Genomic DNA, 23,911 nt, shown 5'->3' on the forward strand with positions numbered 1-23,911 from the left:
TATATTTATGTGGCGTCAATCTTTTCATCTGGAAGATTTAGCCATTTTTAATTTGGTATAAAAGAGAAGTGTATTTGCAAATTATCTGTCAGCAGGGTTAGGGGGTGGATCCCCACAAGAGTGCCTTCCATTGCTGAATTGGTATGGAAGTGTTTAGAAAAAAAAAGTTTTGAAAATTTTATCATTCAGCAAAAACATTGTTTAAAAGAAAAACAAATGAAATGTGAATAAGATTTTATTGTTTGGTTTTATTTTCATGGAATTCATCAGTGATTTTTTTCGCATAGCAAGCATCGAACAGATCTTTGGCTGTGAATGGTGATTGCACAATTTCAGGAACTTTGTAGGAAACGTATGGCTTCAACTGCTCAAAAAAAAAAAAACAGATGTTGATATTTTATTAGCAATTTACAAAATATATAAAAAATGAAATGCCAAAATTTATTTCAGTTTTGAATTGAAATGAATGTTTGTATAACTTAGATTAATCGGACAATTGTTCTTATTGAATGTCATCCATTTTTTAACCAGATGTAGTTTTTAATAGATAGGACACGATTAACCATATTGAAACCAACAACGTCTTAGTTTCATAAATATTATGTTTCTAAGAACTTACAAATTGATTGAGGGCTTTAATTAAAAATTTAATCATACTAAGTTAAAAAATTATACCCCCTAGAATTCTCCAATAATTAAATTATCGGTAGAATTTATGTAAACTTACTTCCTACTAGATCCAAAAATTCGAAACCTTAAGAGTGCAGAGCTACCCCCCTTTTTTTTCCCTGTCAAAACATGGCAACTAACACCTGATGAAGGTCAGAGGTTGCATCGACCTAAATGGTGTGCAAATAACACTGAAGACGAGAGCAATTCTCAGATTAATCTAAATATGACTGCTCGGACGACAATTAGAACGAATCTAAGAATCCAATCAATGGGAAATAACTCATACATTTTCAAAGCGTTGTTTCCTCTGAACTGTGGAATGGTCCCTGGGATTCTCGTATGTAAACACGGGAATGAGAATACGACGAGAAGAGGGAGTCTGTGATTGGGACAATGGAGGAACGAACATCGTTCTTCTTAGCAGAGACATTTCTAATTCAATCTGTTCCCATCTGAGTATATATTTTTATGTAATCATTATGTGAACATCAATAAACATTGTTAACCGATAACCATTGTTTTGTCTCTCCATCAACGTGATTTATTACCATGTTTTTTTTTACTGTTACGAAGGATTCCATTTACCCACGTCATAACAACGACAAAAATTTATTTTGTTTTATTTGGATTAATCCGACTACTGTTCTCGTCTCGAGTGTTATTTGCACGTTTCGGCTGATGTAACCGTTCACTTACTTCAGGTGTATCTTGTAAAATTCAGTAATCTTTCTATCAAACTCTAGAATCTGCATAGAATTTCAAAATTATATATATTAGTGCTGGGACGATTCCGATATCCCCCCCCCACCAGGGATGATTCCAATACAACTACAGATTCTGATTCATAAATCTCTAACTTTAAAGTTGTTTTTTTTTTTTCATGATTACTGTAAAAACATAATAATAATAATAATAAGCATATAATTTCTCAAACATAAAAAGGGTGTGTGTGTGTGTGTGTGAGGGGGGGAGGGTGACTATAGATGGTAGTTTAAAAATCACTAAAGATTTATCATTACTACTATTAGCAGTGGAAGATTGTTTTAAACAAAATCAAATAATATATATATATATATATATGGTAAAACCGGTAATTAGTAAAAACCTGAAGAGAGTGCTCAATACTATTGCAGAGCAAATATGTGTTTTATTTTTTTATTACCGTTTTATCTGTTTGGTTACATATGTTTCGGATGTCCGACCGTGTTTACAATCTAACAGTCTCATCAGACCTTACAGAAACAGTGAGACATGGAAAATCAAAGACTTCTGATTAATTAATTATTTTGACTTTAGCAAATAGGGTACATACCTTTATAAATATTTGCTAATATTTTCTCTCCTCTGATGAGATGGTAGACATCGAAACCCTATAAGGAGATTAATTTTCTAAAGTATTCTTTGTCTTGCTTAGAATAATAAAAATCTTTGATATGGAACTCAACCACTTCATTTCAATAAGGGTTTTTTGAAATTCATTGAATCACAATTTAATATAAACAGGAATCGTTTTGGCATCAGAAAATAGGCACAAGTTTTTTTACGATTCGGATTACTGATATCCCAAAAGTTCCAATTTTTCCGATTCCGATTAATCGCCCCAACACTAATATATACGTATTTCTTATAATTCACCACTTTAGGAGTAACTGAAACTTATTTGATTGTTCATTTCAAGATGTTAGTTTTTATTGGCAACACTTGCATACAATTGTTTTGGCCCATAGCTGGTATATAATAGTTCTTAATTATGTTTATACTAAGTGGGCAGTTCAACACAAAAAACTGCATACAAAAAAATTTTTTTTAATTTTTAACAACCTATAGACAGGCCTCCAATATTAATTTTTTTCGATTTGAAATCAATAAATATCTATTGGTTTATCTTTAAGAACAGCAACGGAAATTTTTTAAAAATTAAAAAAAATCATTTTGGGCATCGAAAAATCAGCAAAAATTTTTTCCAATTTCCACAAAAGTTTGCATTTTTTTTCCTAACACACACGCACACACACTAGTGATGGGACAATTCAGTATCCCACCCACTTCGGTTCCGATACAATTACCGACTCTGTACTAAATTCCTGATTCTGATTCTTTTAATATCTCTAAATATTTAGCTATAAGCTTGCTTTTTTTTTTTTTTAATTTTTTTTAAAATTTTTTTTTATTTTTTTTATTTATTTATTTATTTTTCCAAATTATTGTAAAAACTCAGATATGATTTTAGTTTTGCTGGTAGTTTAAAAATCAATAATCGTTTTATCTTTTGGACCAGCAATAGAAAATTAAATTAAAAAACAAAAGAATCATTTTTGGCATTGGAAATCGGCACAAATTTTTCTGATTCCCGATTAATCATTTGAACATTAATATATATTGACCATTTTAATATGCTGAAAGAAATATATGGAAAAATGGACAACATCTTGGAATATAGACGTTTTGTCATTTATTTCTATATGCGCTGTGGTTACATCGAACTTCATAAATTAAAGAGTTAATATAAATAAAGGATGAAATATAATTGAATAAGCAGAATTTTCCTATATATATATGTAGTAAAACTACACATCTATTGTACACTTACTAGCCCTTATCCTTGAGTGGCCTTTGGGTCTTGATAAATACTGACTGCTTATAAAAAAAAAAGTCCCAGGATTGACTCTAAAATTATCCACAAGGACCTGTGGAAGAGCGAATAAAATATATATGCCAATCAATGACATTCACCCTATGCAGGTTGAACTGGTTTCATTCAAAGGAGGAAGTGTCAGGGGCATTGTGGTTTGAGTTGTCCCCCTTTGCAAATTGGCTGTTTGGAGAAATGGAAAACTAGATGGCTCTGGTTGATAGTTAATTTGCATAAGTGGAGAAATGGGCAGCATATAAACGGTACTTTTTTTTTTAAGCAGGGGTGAAGAGCACAATGAGTGAAACGACGGTTGGAAGAAGTGACGGCGAATTCTTTTTGTGACGGTGAATTATTTTTGGACGTTGAAGAGCTCGACCTTTTGGAAGGAACAGCTGAGTCTTATATATTTTTTTTAAATTTCTTTTTTTTTTCTACTTCACTACAGGCATATTAAATTCACAAACGGTACTCAGTCGCATCTAAACACGAATATACTAAGTAAAAATTCAGATTCATGTGAAGCTCTTCTGGAGGTTGTAGGTTCAATCCTCAGTGCAGACAATACTAAGAATACAATTGCGAATCACTTAAGAATCAGTTATGGCTGATGGAATCAGAGTTTGCTAGCATTCAGGATTAAACACAGGGTTCCATTTGCAAGTCTGTGCAGATTGTCAAGTTCGACAGAAAAATTTGAGAATTTGTAAAGAAAAGATACACCTGAAGACGATCAGAGGTTACATCGGCTGAAACGTTGCACAAATAACAATCAAGATGAGAACAGTAATCTGAATAATCAATACTATCAATTCTCATCTCAAAAATTCAGAAACAAAATTTATTTTGATAAAATATCACAAAATAGTCGTCCTTTTTATATACAGTATCTAATATTTAGTTATCTTGCTAGATTTTAAGATAGGAATCCGTCTGACTGATTGATACTCAATTCGAATTTGAAATAGCTTTGTTCCTTCTGCTATGTTATTTGCATGAAGATATTTGATTTTATGCCAATTTCTTTTTGAAAATATTTATTTCAGACGAAGTATGCTTGTTTACAAATCACATGTGTTGGCAGTCAACCAGTGTCGGTTGGAATGTGTCCTGTTAAAGTCTTTCAGCTTCCAGGATCCTTATTCCATATTTCATCCCTTATTTCAAAAAAGAAACTTTTAGACTGGCAGATTTTTCCTTAAATATGCTTATAGATTAAAGGGAAGTAATCATGCCATGAGTTATTTCCCTTTAGTTACATATTTGCACTGGCAGACTCCACGAGTTCCTTGTCTGTTGTTGTAGCAAGGAGAACTCCCACAGGACCTCCGTGATGCAGTCATTGTTACCTTGTACAAAAACAAGGGCGAAATGTCAGTCTGCTCTAACTACCAGCGGATCACACTGCTCTCCATCTCAGGTAAAATCCTTACCCGTTTGCTCCTAAACAGACTGATACCTTCCATCGCAGAAGACCATCTCCCAGAAACGTAATGCGGTTTTAGAGCAAACAGGGGTACCACGGATATGGTCTTCGTCCTCAGACAACTGCAAGAGAAGTGTCGTGAACAAAACAGGACTCTACATAACATTTGTGGACCTGACCAAGGCATTTGATACAGTGAGCCAGAAGCGGCTTTGGCTCGTTTTGGAGCTCCTTAATATGATAGTTCAGTTGCATAAGAATAGCATTACAAGTTGATTTTTTCTTTTTAGATAATTGTTATTTTATCAACTTGTATGAAAAGAACTATGTAAAAGATACTTAAAACCGTTTGTATTATGCAAATACCATCAGTATTATAAAATATATTATAAAAATTATGAGAATTTTAAGTGCCAAAATTTATGCTTTTCTGTGGACATTTTTCTGTAGAAAAAGTGGGCTAAATTACGGACCTCAACATTTCAAGAAAGTAATTTCGCCACCATTTATTTATTTTTCAAGCTATTCTCATGAAATTTGGCAGTCTTATGTAAAATTGTGTGCTCTTTCTGATTATGCAGTCAAATATAATGTATCTCTTTACCATAAGCCATGAATTATAAGTTCAGATGTACAAATTTCAATTTTTTTAAAACTAGCACATGGTATCATACAGTGGGTGTCTATTTATGAACAAAGCTAAGTGGTATAGTAGTATTTAAATATAGCTTTATTGTGAATAGGCATTTTCCTGCCTCCTCACCAAAGGAGAGCTTAATCTTGGGTGTAGCCATTGAATGCCTAAAGAGCATTCATGGCCGGTATTTACTACTCCCTTCAGAGAAAAAAAATGTAGAGTAGATATGAATTAATCTCAGAAATATATCAAAGAAAGATTTTCATATAGATTTTGGATTTCTATAAAAGATGGAAATTCCCATAGTCGACCAGAATTTATGCATTTTGGGACCAGTCCAATTGTTAATTTTGTTAATCCTTTTTATCTGGCACAGAATATACCCCTATTTTCTGCGATGCAACCCTAAATCGTACTTTATATGAATCCTCGATGTAACTTTCACAGTGCCAGGATACCAGGAATCCTGATAAGCAACAACTATATATTCACCAGTTGATGGTATTTTTTGTCATTTCTATTCTGTTGTTTTACTGAAAATTCAATTATGTAAACAAAGAAATAAAACGGTAATTTTTTTACCTTGTTTCTACCTTAAATTTAAAATTACTTCTATAGGTTTTAAGGTATGCTGAAAACAAATATCGCATTTAAATTTCTGCAAATAAGTAAGGATATTAAGCAATGTCATTTCTTATGTTATTGCTGGTGGCCATCTTGATATGCGCAAGCGCAACCCCAAGAAACTATGCACAAACGTGCATACCAAGATGGCCAACAGCAACAACGTAAGAAATGACATTGCTTAATATCCGGAAAGCTACTTATTTGTGGAAATTTTAAATGCGATATTCATTTTCAGTATACTCGAAAACCTATAAAGGTAGTCATTTGAAAGAAAACTGTTAAGGTGGAAACAAGGTAAAAATTTACAAAATGCACCACAATGAAATTCTTTATCAAACCGCCTAATTATTCGTATTATTATTATTATTATTTAGATATCCTCAGTTAAAAAAAAAACGGGTTTGTTTTACAGATTCGAAAAAATAGTCTTGACAATGAATTAAAAATAAATTCAAGTTTCACGGTATCTGTTTTTATTTAATTGCTAAGTAAAAATACAGAATAGTTAACAAAAAACACCCTTTCTTCCCCATGTTAAGAATGGGTTTCTAAATAATATCATTATTTCAGCATGATAGCATAAGTACACAAGTACCTTTTATGTTATGCTTTTTTTTTTTTTGACCACTAAAAAACAATTCTACCTTAAGTACAAATAAGTAGTTAAACGCATGTACTTAGTACATTTTGTTGTTTTTTAACGCTTTTAGTGCACGTGTACTGAAAGCGTTAAAAACAACAAAATAGTATTGAAATTTGAAAAACTTGAAAATAATTTTTTTAAATTGACGAACTCAGAATAAAAAATGACTCGTCTAGTAAGACGAAAGCAGAAACGGTTTTCTGTTTTTAAGAGAATGCTTTAGTCAGCTCAGCGCATGATGCGCTTAGCAACCGTTTTTCCGTAAGCGAATTTGATTTCTATAAAAGATAACATTTGAAATAAAATTCCGCGCAATTAATAATTATCAAATATTTACATATTATACATGAAAATAATTCTGAAACTATTATTTATATGAAAATGGATGATATATGCAGATTTATCTCATCAATTTTGAAATATTCTCCGTCAACTTTGCTCGGTCGTAACTTTGCTTCCTATCGTCGTAAAAATAAAAATCAAACACCAGTAGAGATGGATTTCTTTGTTTATATAGCCTGTAAAATTTCAGCCATATCCAATCAAATTTAACGCCCGCATATGTCTCCAAACGTAACGTATAAAATGAAAACATTGAAAAAAGTGTTTCCCTTTTTGTCGTAATTTTTTTACCAATTTTTCATTTTTAACTTGGAGCATAGAAACATTGAACGCATAAAAGAAAAATAAATTAACACCATTGGAATGCTTATTTTATTCTTTCCATCAATATAATTCTTTTAAAAATTGACCAACAAATAAAAAAGATATGACTTGTTGAAAAACATTAGGTATGTAATATTGCCGATGTCCACGAAAAGACAGCATACGCTTGTAATGCTAATAAGAACCAAAGCGGTCAGGTAAGAGTAAATAACTTCTCAGAACCCTTTCTCATTGTCACTGGCATAAAACAGGGATGCATTCTGGTACAGACTCTGTTCAGCATCTTCTTCAGCATGATGCTCAAGCAGGCGACTGAAGATCTTGACGATGACGATGCTGTCTACATTTGCTGTCACCTCAACGGCAGTCTGTTCAACCTCAAAAGGCTGCAAGCCCACACAAAGACCTTTAAGCAACTGATCCGAGACATCCTCTTTGCCGACGACGCTGCCCTTGTTGCCCACACCGAAACAGCCTTGCAGCGCCTCACATCAGAGGCTGCCCAGCTCTTCGGACTCGAGGTCAGCTTGAAAAAGACGGAAGTCCTCCCATAGCCAGCTCCCCGGGTAGAGTACCGCCCTCTCCACATCACCATTGGCTGAAGACCGTTCACCAGTTTACCTACCCGGAGTGTACCATCACATCAGATGCCAAACTCGGCAAAGAAATAGACAACAGACTGGCCAAAGCAAACAACGCTTTTGGCTGATTGTACAACAGAGTCAGGAAAAACAAACATTTAAAAAATTGCACAAAAATCAGTGTGTACAGAGCCGTAGTACTTTCCACCTTCCTGTACAGCTCGAGTCCTGGACAATTTACTGCCACCAATTACGACTCCTCGAGCGTTTTCATCAGCGCTGTCTCCGCACCATTCTCAATGTCCACTGAAGTGACTATGTCACCAATGTTGAGGTCATCGAGCGGGCGGAAATCACCAACATCGAGGCCATGCTGTTGAAGTCACAGCTACGCTAGGTCGGGCATGTCTCCAGAATGGAAGATCATCGCCTGCCCAAGATAATCCTATATGGCGAACTCTCTAATGGCCATTGTAACAGAGGGGCACCGAAGAAAAGATATAAAGACTCTCTGAAGAAGTCCCTCAGTGATCTACTCTCGCTGCTGACCGTGTTACCTGGTGACATACTGTCCGCCAGGCTGTTGTCTCCTTTGAGATCTCCTGCACAGAGAATCTGAGGGAGAAGCGCTGCAGGAGAAAGATTCAAGGAAGCCTCAGCAGCCACACCTGATGTGACTTTTGACTGCAGCCGCTGTGGCCGAACCTGCTTGTCTCGCATCGGGCTCGTCAGCCACAAGCGTGCCTGCAGTCGACGTGCAAAACCCCCTTCATAGAATCTTCGTTTGCGAAGTACTGCCAAGAGAAGACATATTTGCTATTAATTAATAGTTCATTTATCATGTACAAAAAAGTACTTCATAAGAAAAGAAAAAACAAAAAAAAAACATAGAACACTCCAATCATTTTGTTACAATGATGTGATACTTAACTAATACTTTTACTTTAAATTCAAACAAACTTTTACGGTCAAATTTTAAGATTTGAAATATTTTGATAGTTATGCAGATTACAGAACATGTTGAAAAGAAGTAAGCAAATAATTATTAAAAAAAATCATTAAAAAGAATTATAAAAAACAATTTTGCAATTTTGTTACGACCGAAGACAGAATTGATCAAGAACAGATTCTACACATTTGGTTTTTAAGCCAGTAAAAATTGCTGCTAGAGGGTCAAAAAACATTGACCATGGTAAGTCGACTAAACAGGTTATTTCTATGCATGTGCAAATGCACATTTATACCTTTTCTAATGTTATTTCGCAAGGTTATAGACATAGTACAGATAGTTACAAATAAGTCTGGCGACTTTTATCTTTTGGTTTCGATTCTAGTTGATGGTACGCAAATTATTTTTTTTTAAACTTGAAACCATTACTATATATTGGATACAATATAATAATCAGAGCACATTTCATTAAAGTGCTTGTAAAGCAGACACAGGGGTTGCTTAATCATAAAATACACTTAAATATGATATTTTAATTTATGTAGATTTCGTATTCATTATTACAGAGCCAATTCATTATTAATTATTATATTGTACCCAATGTATAGCAGTGATTTCAAAAGCTAAAAAATATGACTTGGAGTGCATCAGCTAAAATTGTAACTAAAACATGTATGTACGTGTATGTGTGTATGTGTGTGTATTATGCGTGTGTATTTAAAATACCACTAAACTGCAATTTTGTCTGACAAAATAACACAGAAATTTCACAAAAATATTTTAGGAATAAAGTCAATATATTTTAACATTTTACTTGATCAAGAAATGTCTTATTCATGGGCTGTAACATTTTTGAAAAATCATTTTTCTACGCGCTAATTAAGCCGAAGATGTGCAAATTATAATTGATGACCTGTTATAAACTTCTATGTCAATACCTAGGCCTGAACCATTTGTATGCAACCTGACCTTAGAACACATGCATGGAGGATACCCATTAACTCCTGCCAAGTTCCAATCTTGACCCATTAGTAGCTTTTCTTTCCGGTTAAAAACCAAATCGAATTTCTTCTATAGGTCAAGATACCCCATGTATCAGGTTTTAAGTCTGTAAACCACAAATTGACAGTAGTTTGGTGGAGACCGTTCCACACACATAATATATAAGATAGATTAATAGATATGAATTTAAAGTACCCCAATACAAAAACTGACCAAAAGGACATTTTTTTCAGTAACATCGGATTTTTTAACTTTTATTCTGGTTGAGTTAAATCATAAACAGAACACTATGCATTTTTATAACTTTTGGATAACAGATTTTTACTAAAGAAAAACAGTTTTACTCTATAAAAAATAAAAAGAAGTTTTTAGTTTTATCTAGAAAACATTTTTCAATTAAAAATGTATGTATTTTTTTTTTCTGAAAGAAAACTTTTTCAATATAATTGATCTAGAAACCTTTTTATAACATTTCTTTGTGTGTTAAAAAAAAAAAAAAAAATTGCTTTAATTCTTCACCAACTTCTAACTTCAACTGTAATTTTCAACACCCATTCTCTCTCTCGGCTGTCAAAAACTCAAACTCTTGTGCTTACCAATTCATCCTTTTTATAGCCGCCACTCCTCTCATATGCAAATTAATGCCATATCTATATTAATGAGCCATCTACAAATGAAAGATTTTAATTACTTTTTCCTTCCCTACTCCTGTCATCTGATAAGATAGAGAGGAGCTGTTGCGTGTGGAAGTCCTGCCTTGCATTATCTTTGTAACAGTTGACTGAAGCATCCTGTGATCTTTAAGTCTTCTGCATGCTTTGATTTCTTTTCTCTATCAATTTAAAATCTTTAATTACGTCTCACATGTGCTAAAATCTGAACATCTAGAACACTTTCATCATTGAATATGATGCTAGGTCTAGATGAAATAGAAAGAAAGAAAAAAAAATATATTTACTTCACAATTTGTCAAATCTGGAACGATAAACTCTGGAATCATTTCTTTGATGTTGACAAATCGGAGAGTTTTCTTATTTATTACGCCACTCGATTGAACCTCTGAAAAGAAAATTTTCCACAAAAAAAAAATAAAATAAAATAAATAAATAAATCTTTAAACAAGTTTCAAGTCTAAAATAAGAAATAAAATCAATAATTTCCTAAACAGAAATTAAAACAGTATAAACTTAACCCTACCAGACCGGAGCTACTGAACCTAATTTCCCCCCTGCACCCGGCCTCCTGGGCAAAATTGTGAAAAAAATTTAAACACATAAGTAATTTTTTTGCTGCCAGAATTCAGCCTTCATGTGCCAGTCTGCCCAACGGGTGGAGCCCTTCTTGATGCACAGGCCCCTTGCATCATCAGAATTATCATCACTTTCTCCTTCATTGAAATATTCATCATCACTGGCATCGCTCGATTCAGAAACATACTCTTGATCAAATCCGCCTTCATCTAACTTTATCCAACATTTGTTGCACCGTGAAACTCCTTGGTCTCACTCCTTTACCTGTCGAAGTGCTTGATTCGTCACTAACTCGCTTTATGGCTACTTTAGTCTACAAAACAACTCACAACTCTGCCAAAAGACATTTGCAGGACGTTAGGCTTGTGCTAAAATCGAGTCTAAGCATTGATTGGGTAGCTATTTTTAGCTCCATGACAACACAAAAACACGTGGTCGGAAAAATACTGGTTTAGCGGTAACTCCATATATAGCATTTTCGGAAATTACTGGTATATCAATAACTTGGTCTGGTAGGGTTAAAGCATTAGTCATAGTTTTATAACAATTTGATTCAATTAATAATTAAATGATCAGATATTGGAATTGATAATACATTCATTGATTATTCAGTGGTTGTCTCTTGGCCGTTTAAGTGTTGTATTAAATGAACAAAAAGGTAACCAATCACCGATTCTTTAGGTCACATGATCTACCTCTATATAAACTCAAAATCAAATGCATTCGGCTCCAGTTTCTTTTTGCATCCTGAACATCAGTAAACTGCATGGAGACAGATGCACACAGAAGGCAGTTGCCAGTATCCCACTCTTTTTTTTTTCACTCTCCCATCTTAGACAAGGTTTTGTAGCAGAAACAAATAGAAGTCTTTTCTTGTGCATCAGTGCCTCCCCTAACTGTGTGATATGGCACATACTGACCAATCAGAGGCATAGCGCAGGGATCTTCCTTACCCCCTTAAGGAACTATAACTGCTTCCATCCCGGACAAGAAAAACTCTTCCTTTTCCAGCGAGACGTCAAAGAGAGCGGACCTGTTTCCTCACTCTCTCTCTCTGCCTACATCGGTATCGACTGTCCCCACATGGGAATAACTACCGGACAAAGGCAGACGAGTTCTACCCCAGCTATATCCTAATAGTATCTCGCCTTACTTCAATAAACCTTTTCCTTGCAAGTTTTACGAAGTTGTTTGTTCGTTTATTCAGCAGCTTGTGTTGAAATATTTATTTTATTAAGGAGTGCCCGAAAAGCATTAACTCGACTCCCTAAAATTTTATGTCACCAAAATAAAGTCCATAAAATGCTATCATTAGCAGCCATTCCTCTTTTACCAGTTTTCTCAAATTTGGGTTAACGTCGACTGGACTATGTTGCAACAAAAGCCCACGGAGGGCATTTTTTTTTTTTTTTTTTTTTTTAATGGAAATCACTCCAGACAACGCATGAAGCCAATTGATGTAAAAGATTAAGAAGAATGAAAAAGTAGGAGATACCTATTGGCCTTAGTTTTGAAAAGATCAAGGCTATAAGTAGGAGACAGAAAATTTAGTAGGAAGAGAGTTTCACAAGTCTGTAGTTCTATAAAAAAGATACCAAAATAAACTGTATTACAACAAGGTATCAGCAAATTGCTGAGAACCATTAAACCAACAAATCAAAGAAGCTGGAACAAAGGATGCAATCATAGTATTTATAGAAAAGACTAACTAGAACATCACATCTGTGAGAGATTCTATTGAGAAGAATAAAGAATGGGGCTAATAAATTACAGATACGTTTCTGCAATTCTGAAGAACACGTCCCATAACAAGATTTACAGGGCTCTACATTGCCAGTAAAACAGTCACATTTGCGAGTGATTTTTCAAAGTAACGACTAGAAATAATGAAACGCTTATCTTTTGTAGATTGTATTTCTTTCACCGACAATCTTCCAAAGTTCACTAATGAATGAAAAATATCTTTTCAACTTTTTTTTATCTATATATATATGAAAGGCAAAATGTGTGTGTGTGTATATCTAGCAAAAACTTTCGACAGAGGCCACGGATTTTCGCCAGGTAGATATCATTTTAAAGCCCGAACCTTCGGCCAACAAATATTGAAAAATTAGCTAAAAACATTAATTCCTTCACCCTCAATGGCTCGCTTTTTTACAGGGAGGGTAGCAAAAGAGAAGCAGAAGAGACGTAGCGAGCCTGTCGTTGTTCTAGTGTTATTTCCATGGCAGTGCTCGTCTGAGCTCCATTCTCTGGTCCCCCCTCACCAATCTTTCTCAAAAAACACCCGACTAGCTGAAACCACCGTCAATAATTTTCCCCACTCCCTATCTGTGCCTAAGTCAAAACGTAGATACCATGAACAAAGCTTCTTTCTTAGAACTGCACGCCTGTGGAACTCTGTTCCGCTTGCCTGTTTCCCTCCCGACTTCAACCTGGATGTCTTCAAGTCCAACACAAACAAATTCCTGATGAACCGCCCCCCCCTAAGTAATGACACCTTACCAATTCTCCAATACTATTGCTACACTATCCCTTTGATTACTGTACACACAATAATCCTTGATAAGTGGTGAACTCCATGTAAAAAAAAAAAAAAATAGATAACGATATATGCATGCGGCAGTGACTTTGTGGATTGAATCAGTTTAAATATTATAAAAATCGACCCGATTTCGGCGGCCGTTTTTTAGCTCAGTTGGTTAAAGAGCAGCGTCATTATCTAAAGGTTGCGAGTTCGAATCGTGATGTAAGATATCTTTTTTGTTTTTCCGATTTTTTTTTTTAACAACTTTTAACATCGTCCGCTTCACGCACACCTCGATGTTTTCGATGATTTGAAACATTTCGTTCTTTCTTTTTCCATCCCGTATGCTGTTTTTTCTGTTTTTCTAAAGAAATTTATCGTTTTTTTGTTTATTTTAATTTTTTTTATCCCCACCCCCAACACACACCTCGCTGTTTTTGTTTAACATTGTTCTTTTTTTAATACTGAAACAGCCTATTTCGTTTTCATTTACCCCCTCCCGAACACACACACCTCCAAACACCTGGGTAGCCCCCCCCTCCCCCGCTAGTATATATATATATACTTTCAAGTATCAACATAAAATTTGTTGTATATTTAAAATCACACATATTTAAAAAAAAAAAACAGAAAAATCTTTATGTACGTACTTGTCAAAGAACGAAGACGTCATATTCTAAAAATTATGTGGGTTTGGCTAGTAACTTTTCTATTTGGCTAGTAAACGAAAATATTTAGTTGGCAAAGGTCAACTAAAGATAAGTTTGTCCGTAGAGCCTTGATTTATAAAAAAAGACTGAGACTAGCAACATCACGCCTGTGAGAGAGAGGTTGAAGAGAAGAAGAAATTAAATTACAGATACGTTTCTGCACCTTATCAAGAACCCTCAAATGGGACACAGATTCATCAGCCCAATTATGACAACAGTACTGCATATTGGACACAAAAGCTACATTTGAGCGATTGTTTGAACCTCTAGAGTCTACTAGAGCAGAATGAGAAAAGTCAGTTCTCACCGAACTTGGATTTTTTTGCAGGTTTTTAGTTTTTATTGAAAACCTTTGTTACAATTACAAAGACAGATTTGTTTGGTTTTGCGTCACATCAACCGTTTTTGGGTCATTTGATACAAAATCAAATAATTTTGGAAAAAATTACTGTTTCAAGTTCTTTATATCTTTAAATTTTCATTTTTAGTGTGGGGTTTGCCCTTTTTTTTTTGTATAGGAAAATCGTTTTTGTTTTCGACATAAATGTTTGGTGCACTTTAGGTCAGAAAGCCAATATCTCCAGACATTCAAATCTGGTAACACCAGAACAAGGACGGATTATCACTTGTAAGCCGCAAGACAATTTGATGCAACTGAACTATATGCGCGAAGGAACCGCCATAGATGTCATCATTTATTAATATAAGATTTGATAAGTTTAAAATAAACAAAGTTGTTTTTAATTTTTTTTTGCTTTCACATTAGGTATCAGTACATTTTTTTTTTCTCCGTGTTGCTGATTTCACTCAACCCATTATGCTGGATAGAAAATAATGCAAAGAAAGTGGGTTCCCTCTATTGTATTAGAAGATTACTCACATCTGAGAGTATCCTATACCTCTACAAAGCCACCATTCGCATGGAGTATTATTGCCACATCTGGCCTCTCACTAGTCTGCCTCTTGGATAGGATCCAAAGAAGAGTCTCAAATCTAATAGGTTCTGCTTAGTCCCCTTGCCGCAATGTTGCATCTCTGTGCCTGTTTTACAAATATTTTAATGGAATATGTTCTGATGAACTCATTGCACTTGTGCCCCCTTAATGTATATTCTCCTCACAAACCTGCTTAGCAACAAAATCACATCCCTTCACTGTCGAGGTCCTGAAATGCCAGGAAGCTTTCTATTCCAATAGTTTTCTTCCCTCGAACAGTTAGACTTTGAAATTCCCTTTCTGCTGCCTGCTTCTCTGACTGTACTAATATGCAGAAGTTTAAATGTAATGTAAACCAACATCTTGTTCATCTTCTCTAAGCATGGTCCAAAATAATAGCCCCATACAAATGGTGATATGCTTTATTTGGGGTGAGCGTGAGTAAAAATAAAAAAAGATTCTTCTGCTGGCAAACATACAAATGAAATATGGCAGTTAAAAATAAGAGAAAATTTAGAAAATACTTAATTGTGATGGAAAATTTTTTGAGCCTAAGCCGAAATTTATGGGAAATAATCCAGTATTTTTATTTAGGAAATTCAACTTTCTTTGAAAGCTACAACTGTTGTCATGATTAGCTATGCAAGGGAGATAATTTAAACTTTTTGTTCTGCACAGTAAATAGTGTTAATCTTTTTCTATTATACTAGCGTGGGGTACCCGGCGTTGCCCGGGTGTTTGGAGGTGTGTGTGTGGGGGGGGGTTAAAAAAAAAAAAGTATGTATGAGGATCGAGCCCGTACCGTTGAGGGAAAGTTGTAAATTAAAGTGTGAAAAAAAAAAAAAAAACGTGCAACGTTAACCATTGCTCCACCGCGACATGCAGAAACGGGTTTGAATTTATTTAATTACTTGGATTTAGCAGGTGCGCGTTTTAATGAGTTAATGAGGTCAAGTTTGACTGTAGGATAGTATTCATTTACTGCTGAACGCCCCCCCCCCAAGATGTTATAGGAAAAAGACTAACCCACATGTGGCGAGTGACAAATATTGAATATTTATCTTCCTGAAATCGAGCAAATTAAATAGACAGGCGAGCTTTGTTGTTAACTGTGAGATATTACGATTTATATGTGATATAAAAAGTTTTAAAAAGTTGTGAAGCGAGCGACTGCTTCTCTGAAAAAAGCCTTTTGTAGACACACAGAAAAAACGAACACACGTACATACATACATTTTCGCTTTTATATTTATAGATAAATCTCACCTGTCTGTTTAAATGTATGTATGTCTGACTAAAACTTTCGACAGAGGTGACGGATTGTTATGAGATCGGTACTGTTTTGAAGCTTAACCCTTCGGACGACAAATATCGAAAAATTGGTTAAAACATTAATTCCTTCACCCTCAACTGGCCACTTTTCTACAAGGAGCGGGGGCCGCTTTTTTCGCTTATATTTTTGAAAGTCATTCCCTCTTTCCAGTTGACTAGCCTTAATTTAAACCTTCGTCACTTCCGGTTAGGTGATGGACGCAATGGCAAAGATGTCACATTTTTTTCCTCCTTTATGGTATGGGTTCGAGCCTGCTTGCCTACTACCACTTTTTTTTTTTTTTTTTTTGCTCAACACACACCTCCAAACAGCCGGGCAAAGCCGATCATCCCGGCTAGTTTAGCATAAACATCACTAATCAGTGCTTCTTCGTTATTAGAGTGAATTCGAAATATTGATATTACATTTCTGAATTTTTTAGATGAGGATTGATTAGTTGTATTATTTAGACTACTATTCTCATTTTGAATGTCATTTTCACAACAAATTCAGTTGACGTAACCTCCGACCTTCTTCAGGTGTATCTTGTCAAACTCTGTAATGTTTGTTGAACTCGGAAATCTGTACGGAATTTTGGATAGAACTCTTTATTTACTTCAGCCATGACTGCATAAAATGTTCTAAGTAATTTGTAATTGCATTTTTGGGTCATCCACACCGAGGATTGAACCTTCAACTTTCAGAAGGTCACTTTACAACTGAATTTTTCCAGGTACGCTAATCACTAGTCATCACTTATCAAGGCCTGGGAGCCACTCGGGGATAAGGGTTATTGCGTGTACAGTAATCAATGGGATAGTATCATAGTAATCATTAGTATTGGAGATTTGATAAAGTGTTTTACTTAAGGGGGCGGTTCATCAGGAATTTGTTTATGTTGGACTTGAAGATATCAAAGTTGTAGTCAGGTGGGAAACAGGCAAATGGAAGAGAGTTCCACAGGCGTGCACTTCTAAGAAAGAAGCTTTGTTCATAGAATATACGTTTCAGTGGTTTCAGCTAGACAGGTGTTTATCATGGAAGATTGACGAGGGGGGACCAGAGATTGGAGCTCAGACGAGCACTTGCCATGGCAGTAACGATAAAACAAAGACAGGCTTGCAATGTCTCTTCTGTGGGGGAGAGGTTGCAGGAAAGAGAAAAGGGCACCCCGCCCCTACAAGCTATGAAGTCTATTTTGTACTCTGTCAAAGCAGGATAGGCTGTTTTTAGCAGCTCCTGCCCAGATGTGGCTGCAGTACTCCATCCTTGGACGTACTTGGCTGCAACACTGATTCAAGTATCAATTTTAGGAGCCTTAAACCAATCTTATTTCTTGATGTAAATATTTCTATTTATTACTACACACACAGATAAATATATTTGTATATTTTGGCAGCAAGTCGTTATTTAGACATGTTTGATTGAACACGACAGAGTTATTCCTTTTTCCGATCTTGTTGGATATTTTTTCTATTTGCCGAGCGGTCTTTTTAATTTCAGCAGGCATATTATATAGGATGGCGCCCAGAAGTTGTTGATCGGCCATATTTTTCTTAAGCACTTTCTATCGGGCATCCGATTGTCATCAGGAGCAATTGTTGTTTTCTTTTCCTTTGAGGCTTGGTGTATTTATAATTTTTTTTTTTTTTTTTTTAATTGACTATAAAAAGTGGGTGCAGGAGGGTTGGGGGGGGGGCAACTTATTTTATTTTTAGTTTTGATTTTCCTATTTTACAGTTTATTAATTTAGTTTCATGTTAGTTATTAAATACTGTTATATATATATATATTATTATATACTTATTACTGTATATATTACCTATTATTTATAACTAGCGGGGGTACCCAGCGTTGCCCGAGTGTTTGTTTCCGGGACGGGGGGGGGGGAGGTTTAAAAAATGTTAAGGTAGGTAAGTAGGAAGGATCAAACCCGGAGTCATGAGTAAAAGTAGGAAAATAAAGTGTGAAAAAAAAACAAAAAAAAAAACATCTGCAACGTTAACAGTTCGGCCACCAAGAAAAGTCCATTCCAGTTGTTTAGGAAAAAAAAAAAAAAAAAAAAAAAAACGACTACGGTAGGTCGGCGCGAACGTGAAAATATAATGTGAATTGTCCAGCACGCTAACCACTACGCCACAGAGCACTGCAGCTTAGTTTAGTGATTTTAAATAACTTCACATGAAAGAACTACAAAGCCAAACCGGTGTTCTCTTCTCAACTGTTCCTTGTGAATGATCCCCAAACGGTGTTAAGTGGTGGCAGGGGGAGGAGGAATTTATTAGAGAGAAAATATTTTACCACTTCCATTGATCTTAACCGATTTTGGCCGTGACTTCTCAGCAGAAAAAGTATAGAAATCTAAGATTATCGAGGAATTTGAGAAATAATAAGCCTATAACACACCTCAGATATTGTTCTGCCGTTTGTGCATATTATATTTGCATGAAATATCTTGATTTTTAATCCTATTAAGGTCAAAATCCGACGGGAAAAAATGAGTTCATTTTATTTATATAGAGATTAACAGTTCCCATATAGTGTTAACTTCTATACTAGGTTTACTTAGTAATTGATCGTCACCCATCATATGTACTGTTGTCTTACTCTCCAGGATTCTTCGCTGTCTATAATTTTTACTTCATACCAGACTTTTCAATTTCTCCATGTGTTACAGCTTTTCGATGTTCTTCTGACCTTACTTTTAGTGGACGACACGTCTCACTTTTGACATTTTAGTGGACGACACGTCTCACTTTTGACATTTCTGAATTTTTGAGATGAGGGTTGGTTATATGTATATTTATTCATCAGACGACTGTTCTCATCTTGAGTGTGATTTTCACAATGTTTCGGTCGATGTAACCTCCGTCAGTCGGTCGGAGGTTATATCGACCGAAACGTTGTGAAAATCACACTCAAGATGAGAACAGTAGTCCGATGAATAATAATACACGTCTCACTTTTATATAGTTTTCCACATTTACAGGGAATCTTATTTTTTATTTTTTTTTTACATAGGCATCACTACTTATCAAGGCCAAGAGGCCACTCAAGGATAAGGGTTAAAGAGTGTACAGTAGTCAGTTGGAAATTATAGTAATCGTTAGTAATGGAAATTCGGTAAATTTGTTAACTTATATGGAACGGCTCATCAAAAACTTGTTTATGTTAGACTTGAAGACAACCATATTGTAGTCAGCTGGAAAGTAGGAAAACGGAAGACAATTCCATAGGCATGCAGTTCTAAGAAGCTTTGCTCATGGAATCTACGTTTAGGTTTAGGCACAGATAAAGAGTGGGGGAAATTAGTGATATTGTTTTCTGCTAGACGGGTGTTTCTTGTGAAAGTTTGGCGAGGGGGGACCATAGATTGGAGCTCACCTGAACACATGCCATGAAAATAACGATAAAACAGAGACAAACTCGCAACATCTCTTCTGTGAGAAAGAGGACATCCCTTACGAGGCTACGAAGTCTATTTTGAACTCTATCAAGGCAGGATAAGTCCTTTCTAGCAGCTCCTGCCCAAATGTGGCAACAGTACACCATCCTTGGACGTATCTGGCTCTTATATATAGAGAATTGCATCAGCAGTGAGATATCTTCTGGATCGATAGAAGGATCCCACCATTTTTCCAGCGGCCTTGGCAACGGATTTAGTGCATGTGTTCTATTTAAGATCAGGAGTAAAGGTCAAGCCCAGAAGCTTGTCAAAACATAAGGCCTCCCCAAGACGAGAGCCATTCATTTCAATTGATGCCAGATGGGGATCAGAACATTGATGATGTAAAGACAGAAGCTTGGTTTTAGATGCATTAAAAGTAACCAGTCACTCCTTTCCCCATTGTACCAAGTACTCAAGATCAGAGGAGAGAGAATCGGAAAGAACTTGGTTGTTTACGGTCTTAGATGTGCTACTATAGATGGTAGTGTCATCAGCATAAATGTCTACGAATGATGTAAGGATGTGATTTGGAAGATCATTAATGTAGATCAGGAAGAGTTGGGCCCAGGATGGACCCCTGAGGGACTCCAGCATTAATACTGTGAGCTTCTGATTTCTGCCCATCAACTACTACTCTTATGAACCTATCAGAGAGAAATAATTTCATAATTGAGAAGACATTTCCAGCTATACCATAGCTGGAGATCTTGTGAAGTAAACCTTTATGCCGTACCCTATCAAAGGCCTTTGATATGTCAAAAGCAATTGCCCTAGAAAAGTTGCCTCGGTCGAGAAATTCGCTAATCCTATGAGATATAACTGTCAGCACATCTGCTGTAGATCTAGCAGAATGGAAACTATATTGTGTGCCACTAAAAAGGTGTACTTAGTAATTGATCGTCACCCATCATATCTGTTTCTTCGAGTTGTCTTACGCTCCAGGATTTTTCTCGGTCTATAATTTTTACTTTGTCTCAAAAGGGTGGATGGTTTCCCTTTTCCTTCCATATATGGTCAGTCATACCAGACTTTTCAATTTCTCCATGTGTTACAGCTTTTCGATGTTCTTCTGACCGTACTTTTAGTGCACGACACGTCTCACTTTTGTATAGTTTTCCACATTTACATGGAATCTCATACACACAGTCATGATTTTTTTTCTGTATGGAGCTTGACTCGCACAAGCTGTTTCAAGAGAGTCAAATCACTCCTGAATGCTGTCCCGATGTGTCACATCTTTTAAAATATTCTGTACTTTCACTTAACTGAAGAAAATCCAGAGATGAAAGACTCTTGACAATATGAAACTTGCAAAGCCCCAACCTTTGAGTGGATTTCTTGATTCAATCTATAGTTGTGTAAGCGATTATGCTTCACGTGATCTTAGGGCTGATAGGTACCTTCTCCAAGTAGCTCATCCTTCTTGACTGAGGCAAATCAAGAATTTGAGAGAATAGTGATTATTCCACATGGATTGAAAGGTTCTTATAAAGTCTATGATAGGAATTGAGACAGAATCTGTAATTTCTATTACAGGTTCCCAACTGGGAATTATTTCAAACTCCCCACAATGGGGAGTCAACCACGGAAAGCAAGAGTTTCTGAGAATGCTTTCTACAGGAAAAAAGTGGGGAACAGATCCCTTAAATTAGAGACAACTGTAACATGTCCTTCCACGTCGAAATTGGAAACTGAAATTGTCTATGCACGATTTAAAAAATAGAATAAAGGTAATTCGCAAAATATAACTGTGGATGCGTTCAGATTATGTGAATTCCAATGTAATAATTTAACAAAAGATGCTATAAAAGTCGAATTTAACTTGAAAATCCTATCTAAAAAAAAATACCAGAGTCCATAAACTGCAACGACCACCTTTTTGGCGTAACTGCAGAATTTAATCTAATTAAAACAAAATTACAGGAAAATCACGGAACGAAAATGTCATAGCAAAAATCCCATAAATTGACCAAGTAGTTGTTTTTTTTTAATATATAGAAAACCATTTTTTTTTTTTTTTTTTTTTTACAATTTTTGACCAGTAATAGAAAATTGTTCCCATTACAAGGCTTATTTTGATTTCTATTTCTGGAGAGGTTGTTGAGAGGGGGAGGGGCAACACGTGATGAATTTTAAATATGGTGGAGCGAGACAGTTCTCGCTTACCCATAAAATTTGATTTGAAATATTCTTTAATAACTAAATACTTAATTTACGTGATTTTTCGAATATAACATTTTCGTTCCGTAATAAGTACGTTTTAAAATTTTAATCGATTACTTTCCAGAAAATTTGTACACTAACATTTTTCATTCAGAAGTTTCCTGCTATTTTAATTTCCATATTTCACTCGTACGTCTAATCAGCAAAAATACGGGGTTTGTATTACTGTACACAGATTCGAAAAAGTTGTCAAAAAACAAATATATAACAAATAAATGTTATCAAAGGCAAGATAAGTTACTTTTCTACTAAACTGGATATATTTTTCGTGTTTTTATTCAATGTAACATGTTTATTCAGCTCGAAAAACACACAGTGTTTACCGATGTCTTCGAAAATTCAAGACGGCGTCTTATTCTCTCTTTAACACGGTAAGTTTGGGAAAAGGTGTTATAAATAAAAAACCGGATAAAATACTGTTAAAAACTCGCTCAATATATGTTACCGTGACATGGGTTGACATATATTCGTCAGGTTTTTAATAGTATTTTGTATAGTTTTTTATTTATAACACCTTATCCTCAAACTTACCGTGTTAAAGAGAGAATCAGACGCCATCTTGAATTTTCGAATAAATCGGTAAACGCTGTATGTTTTTCGAGCTTAATAAACATGTTACATTGAATAAAAACACGAAAAATATATCCAGTTTGGTAGAAAAGTAACTTATCTTGCCTTTGATAACATTTATTTGTTATATATTTGTTTTTTAACAACTTTTTCGAATCTATGTGTACAAACCCAGATAAACATTATTTTTAGACAGCGCCTCGCCTCGCCTCTCGCCTCTATTGTATTACTGAGCCAACTTTTTTTCTTTTTTTTTTTTTTTTACATTGACCTTGTCTTGACTTTAGGGACCTCCAACGCGTGCCACAGATTTACCTCCTCTCCCATAATTACCACGATGTAATTGTAATCTAATATTATAACTTTTGTGACATTTAAAAGAAGAAGCGGTTAACCGAAGAAGCTTAAAATAAACTAGTAATATTTATTTTTAATAAGTCAAGTTGACTTCTTTAATGTATCCCGGAGAATAATACATTTCCATCCACAAAGCAAGCATGAAAAGTTACACTTTTTGAAATAAATAAATACCGCATACAATAAAAAAAAATAGTAATTTAAATACATATTCTTTAATATATATATATATATATATATTTACATTTTGTTTTTTGTTACCGTCATGTTTGTAAATACTACTTACTCTGGGTAGCAATGAGCTGTTGTGTTATTTCGTGCTTCGGTTTTTTCCGATTGGCATGTTTGCCGGTCACCTCAAACCGTTTGTCAAATGGCACGCGAGATTTTTTCCCCTGCAAACAACAACTTGTGCTAAAGTTGCGAATTATTATGTTGGACACCGCCGAGGCCATTGTTTGCGTGAAATGGTCACGTTGATATTTCTCGTTTGTTTTCCTACACGAATAAAATCATCGTTGAATAAGCGAGAAGTAAGATTTAAGAAATCTCTCTCTAACGGTGTTATCAACGGATATGTTCCTTATAAAAATCGTTCCGGCTAAGGATTTATATTTTTATCATATACTTACCTGGTCGTAAAATGCACTTAAATATATCTTGATTCATGAAGATTTCGTATTTACTATTACGGAGTCAACTCTCTATTGAAAAAAAAAAAAAAAAAAAAAAAAAAAAAAATAT

At 35.0% G+C, this 23,911-nt stretch overlaps 1 protein-coding gene across 1 annotated transcript; it reads right to left on the reverse strand.

The window, feature by feature from the left end:
• Positions 1 to 228: 228 nt before the first annotated feature.
• On the reverse strand, positions 229 to 23,747 carry LOC145248874 (large ribosomal subunit protein mL41-like). Its single transcript, XM_080110631.1, has 3 exons — positions 23,454 to 23,747; positions 10,794 to 10,894; positions 229 to 364 (listed from the first exon to the last, which is right to left on the reverse strand). Exons 1-3 carry the CDS (start codon positions 23,620 to 23,622, stop codon positions 236 to 238), a joined length of 399 nt encoding a protein of 132 aa, XP_079966757.1. The 5' UTR covers positions 23,623 to 23,747; the 3' UTR covers positions 229 to 235.
• Positions 23,748 to 23,911: the final 164 nt, after the last annotated feature.

This window comes from Euprymna scolopes, chromosome 27 (genome assembly GCF_053919585.1).
Source record: "Euprymna scolopes isolate OS-2025 chromosome 27, ASM5391958v1, whole genome shotgun sequence".
Classification (NCBI taxonomy): domain Eukaryota; kingdom Metazoa; phylum Mollusca; class Cephalopoda; order Sepiida; family Sepiolidae; genus Euprymna; species Euprymna scolopes.

Coding starts and splice junctions, on each gene's coding strand:
- LOC145248874 (XM_080110631.1), bottom strand. CDS start 23,622: ATGGCCTCGGCGGTGTCCAACATAATAATTCGCAACTTTAGCACAAGT. Junction 10,895..23,453: donor ACAGCTCATTGCTACCCAGA/GTAAGTAGTATT, acceptor TTTTCTTTTCAG/AGGTTCAATCGAGTGGCGTA. Junction 365..10,793: donor CAGATTTGACAAATTGTGAA/GTAAATATATTT, acceptor TTTTTTGAGCAG/TTGAAGCCATACGTTTCCTA.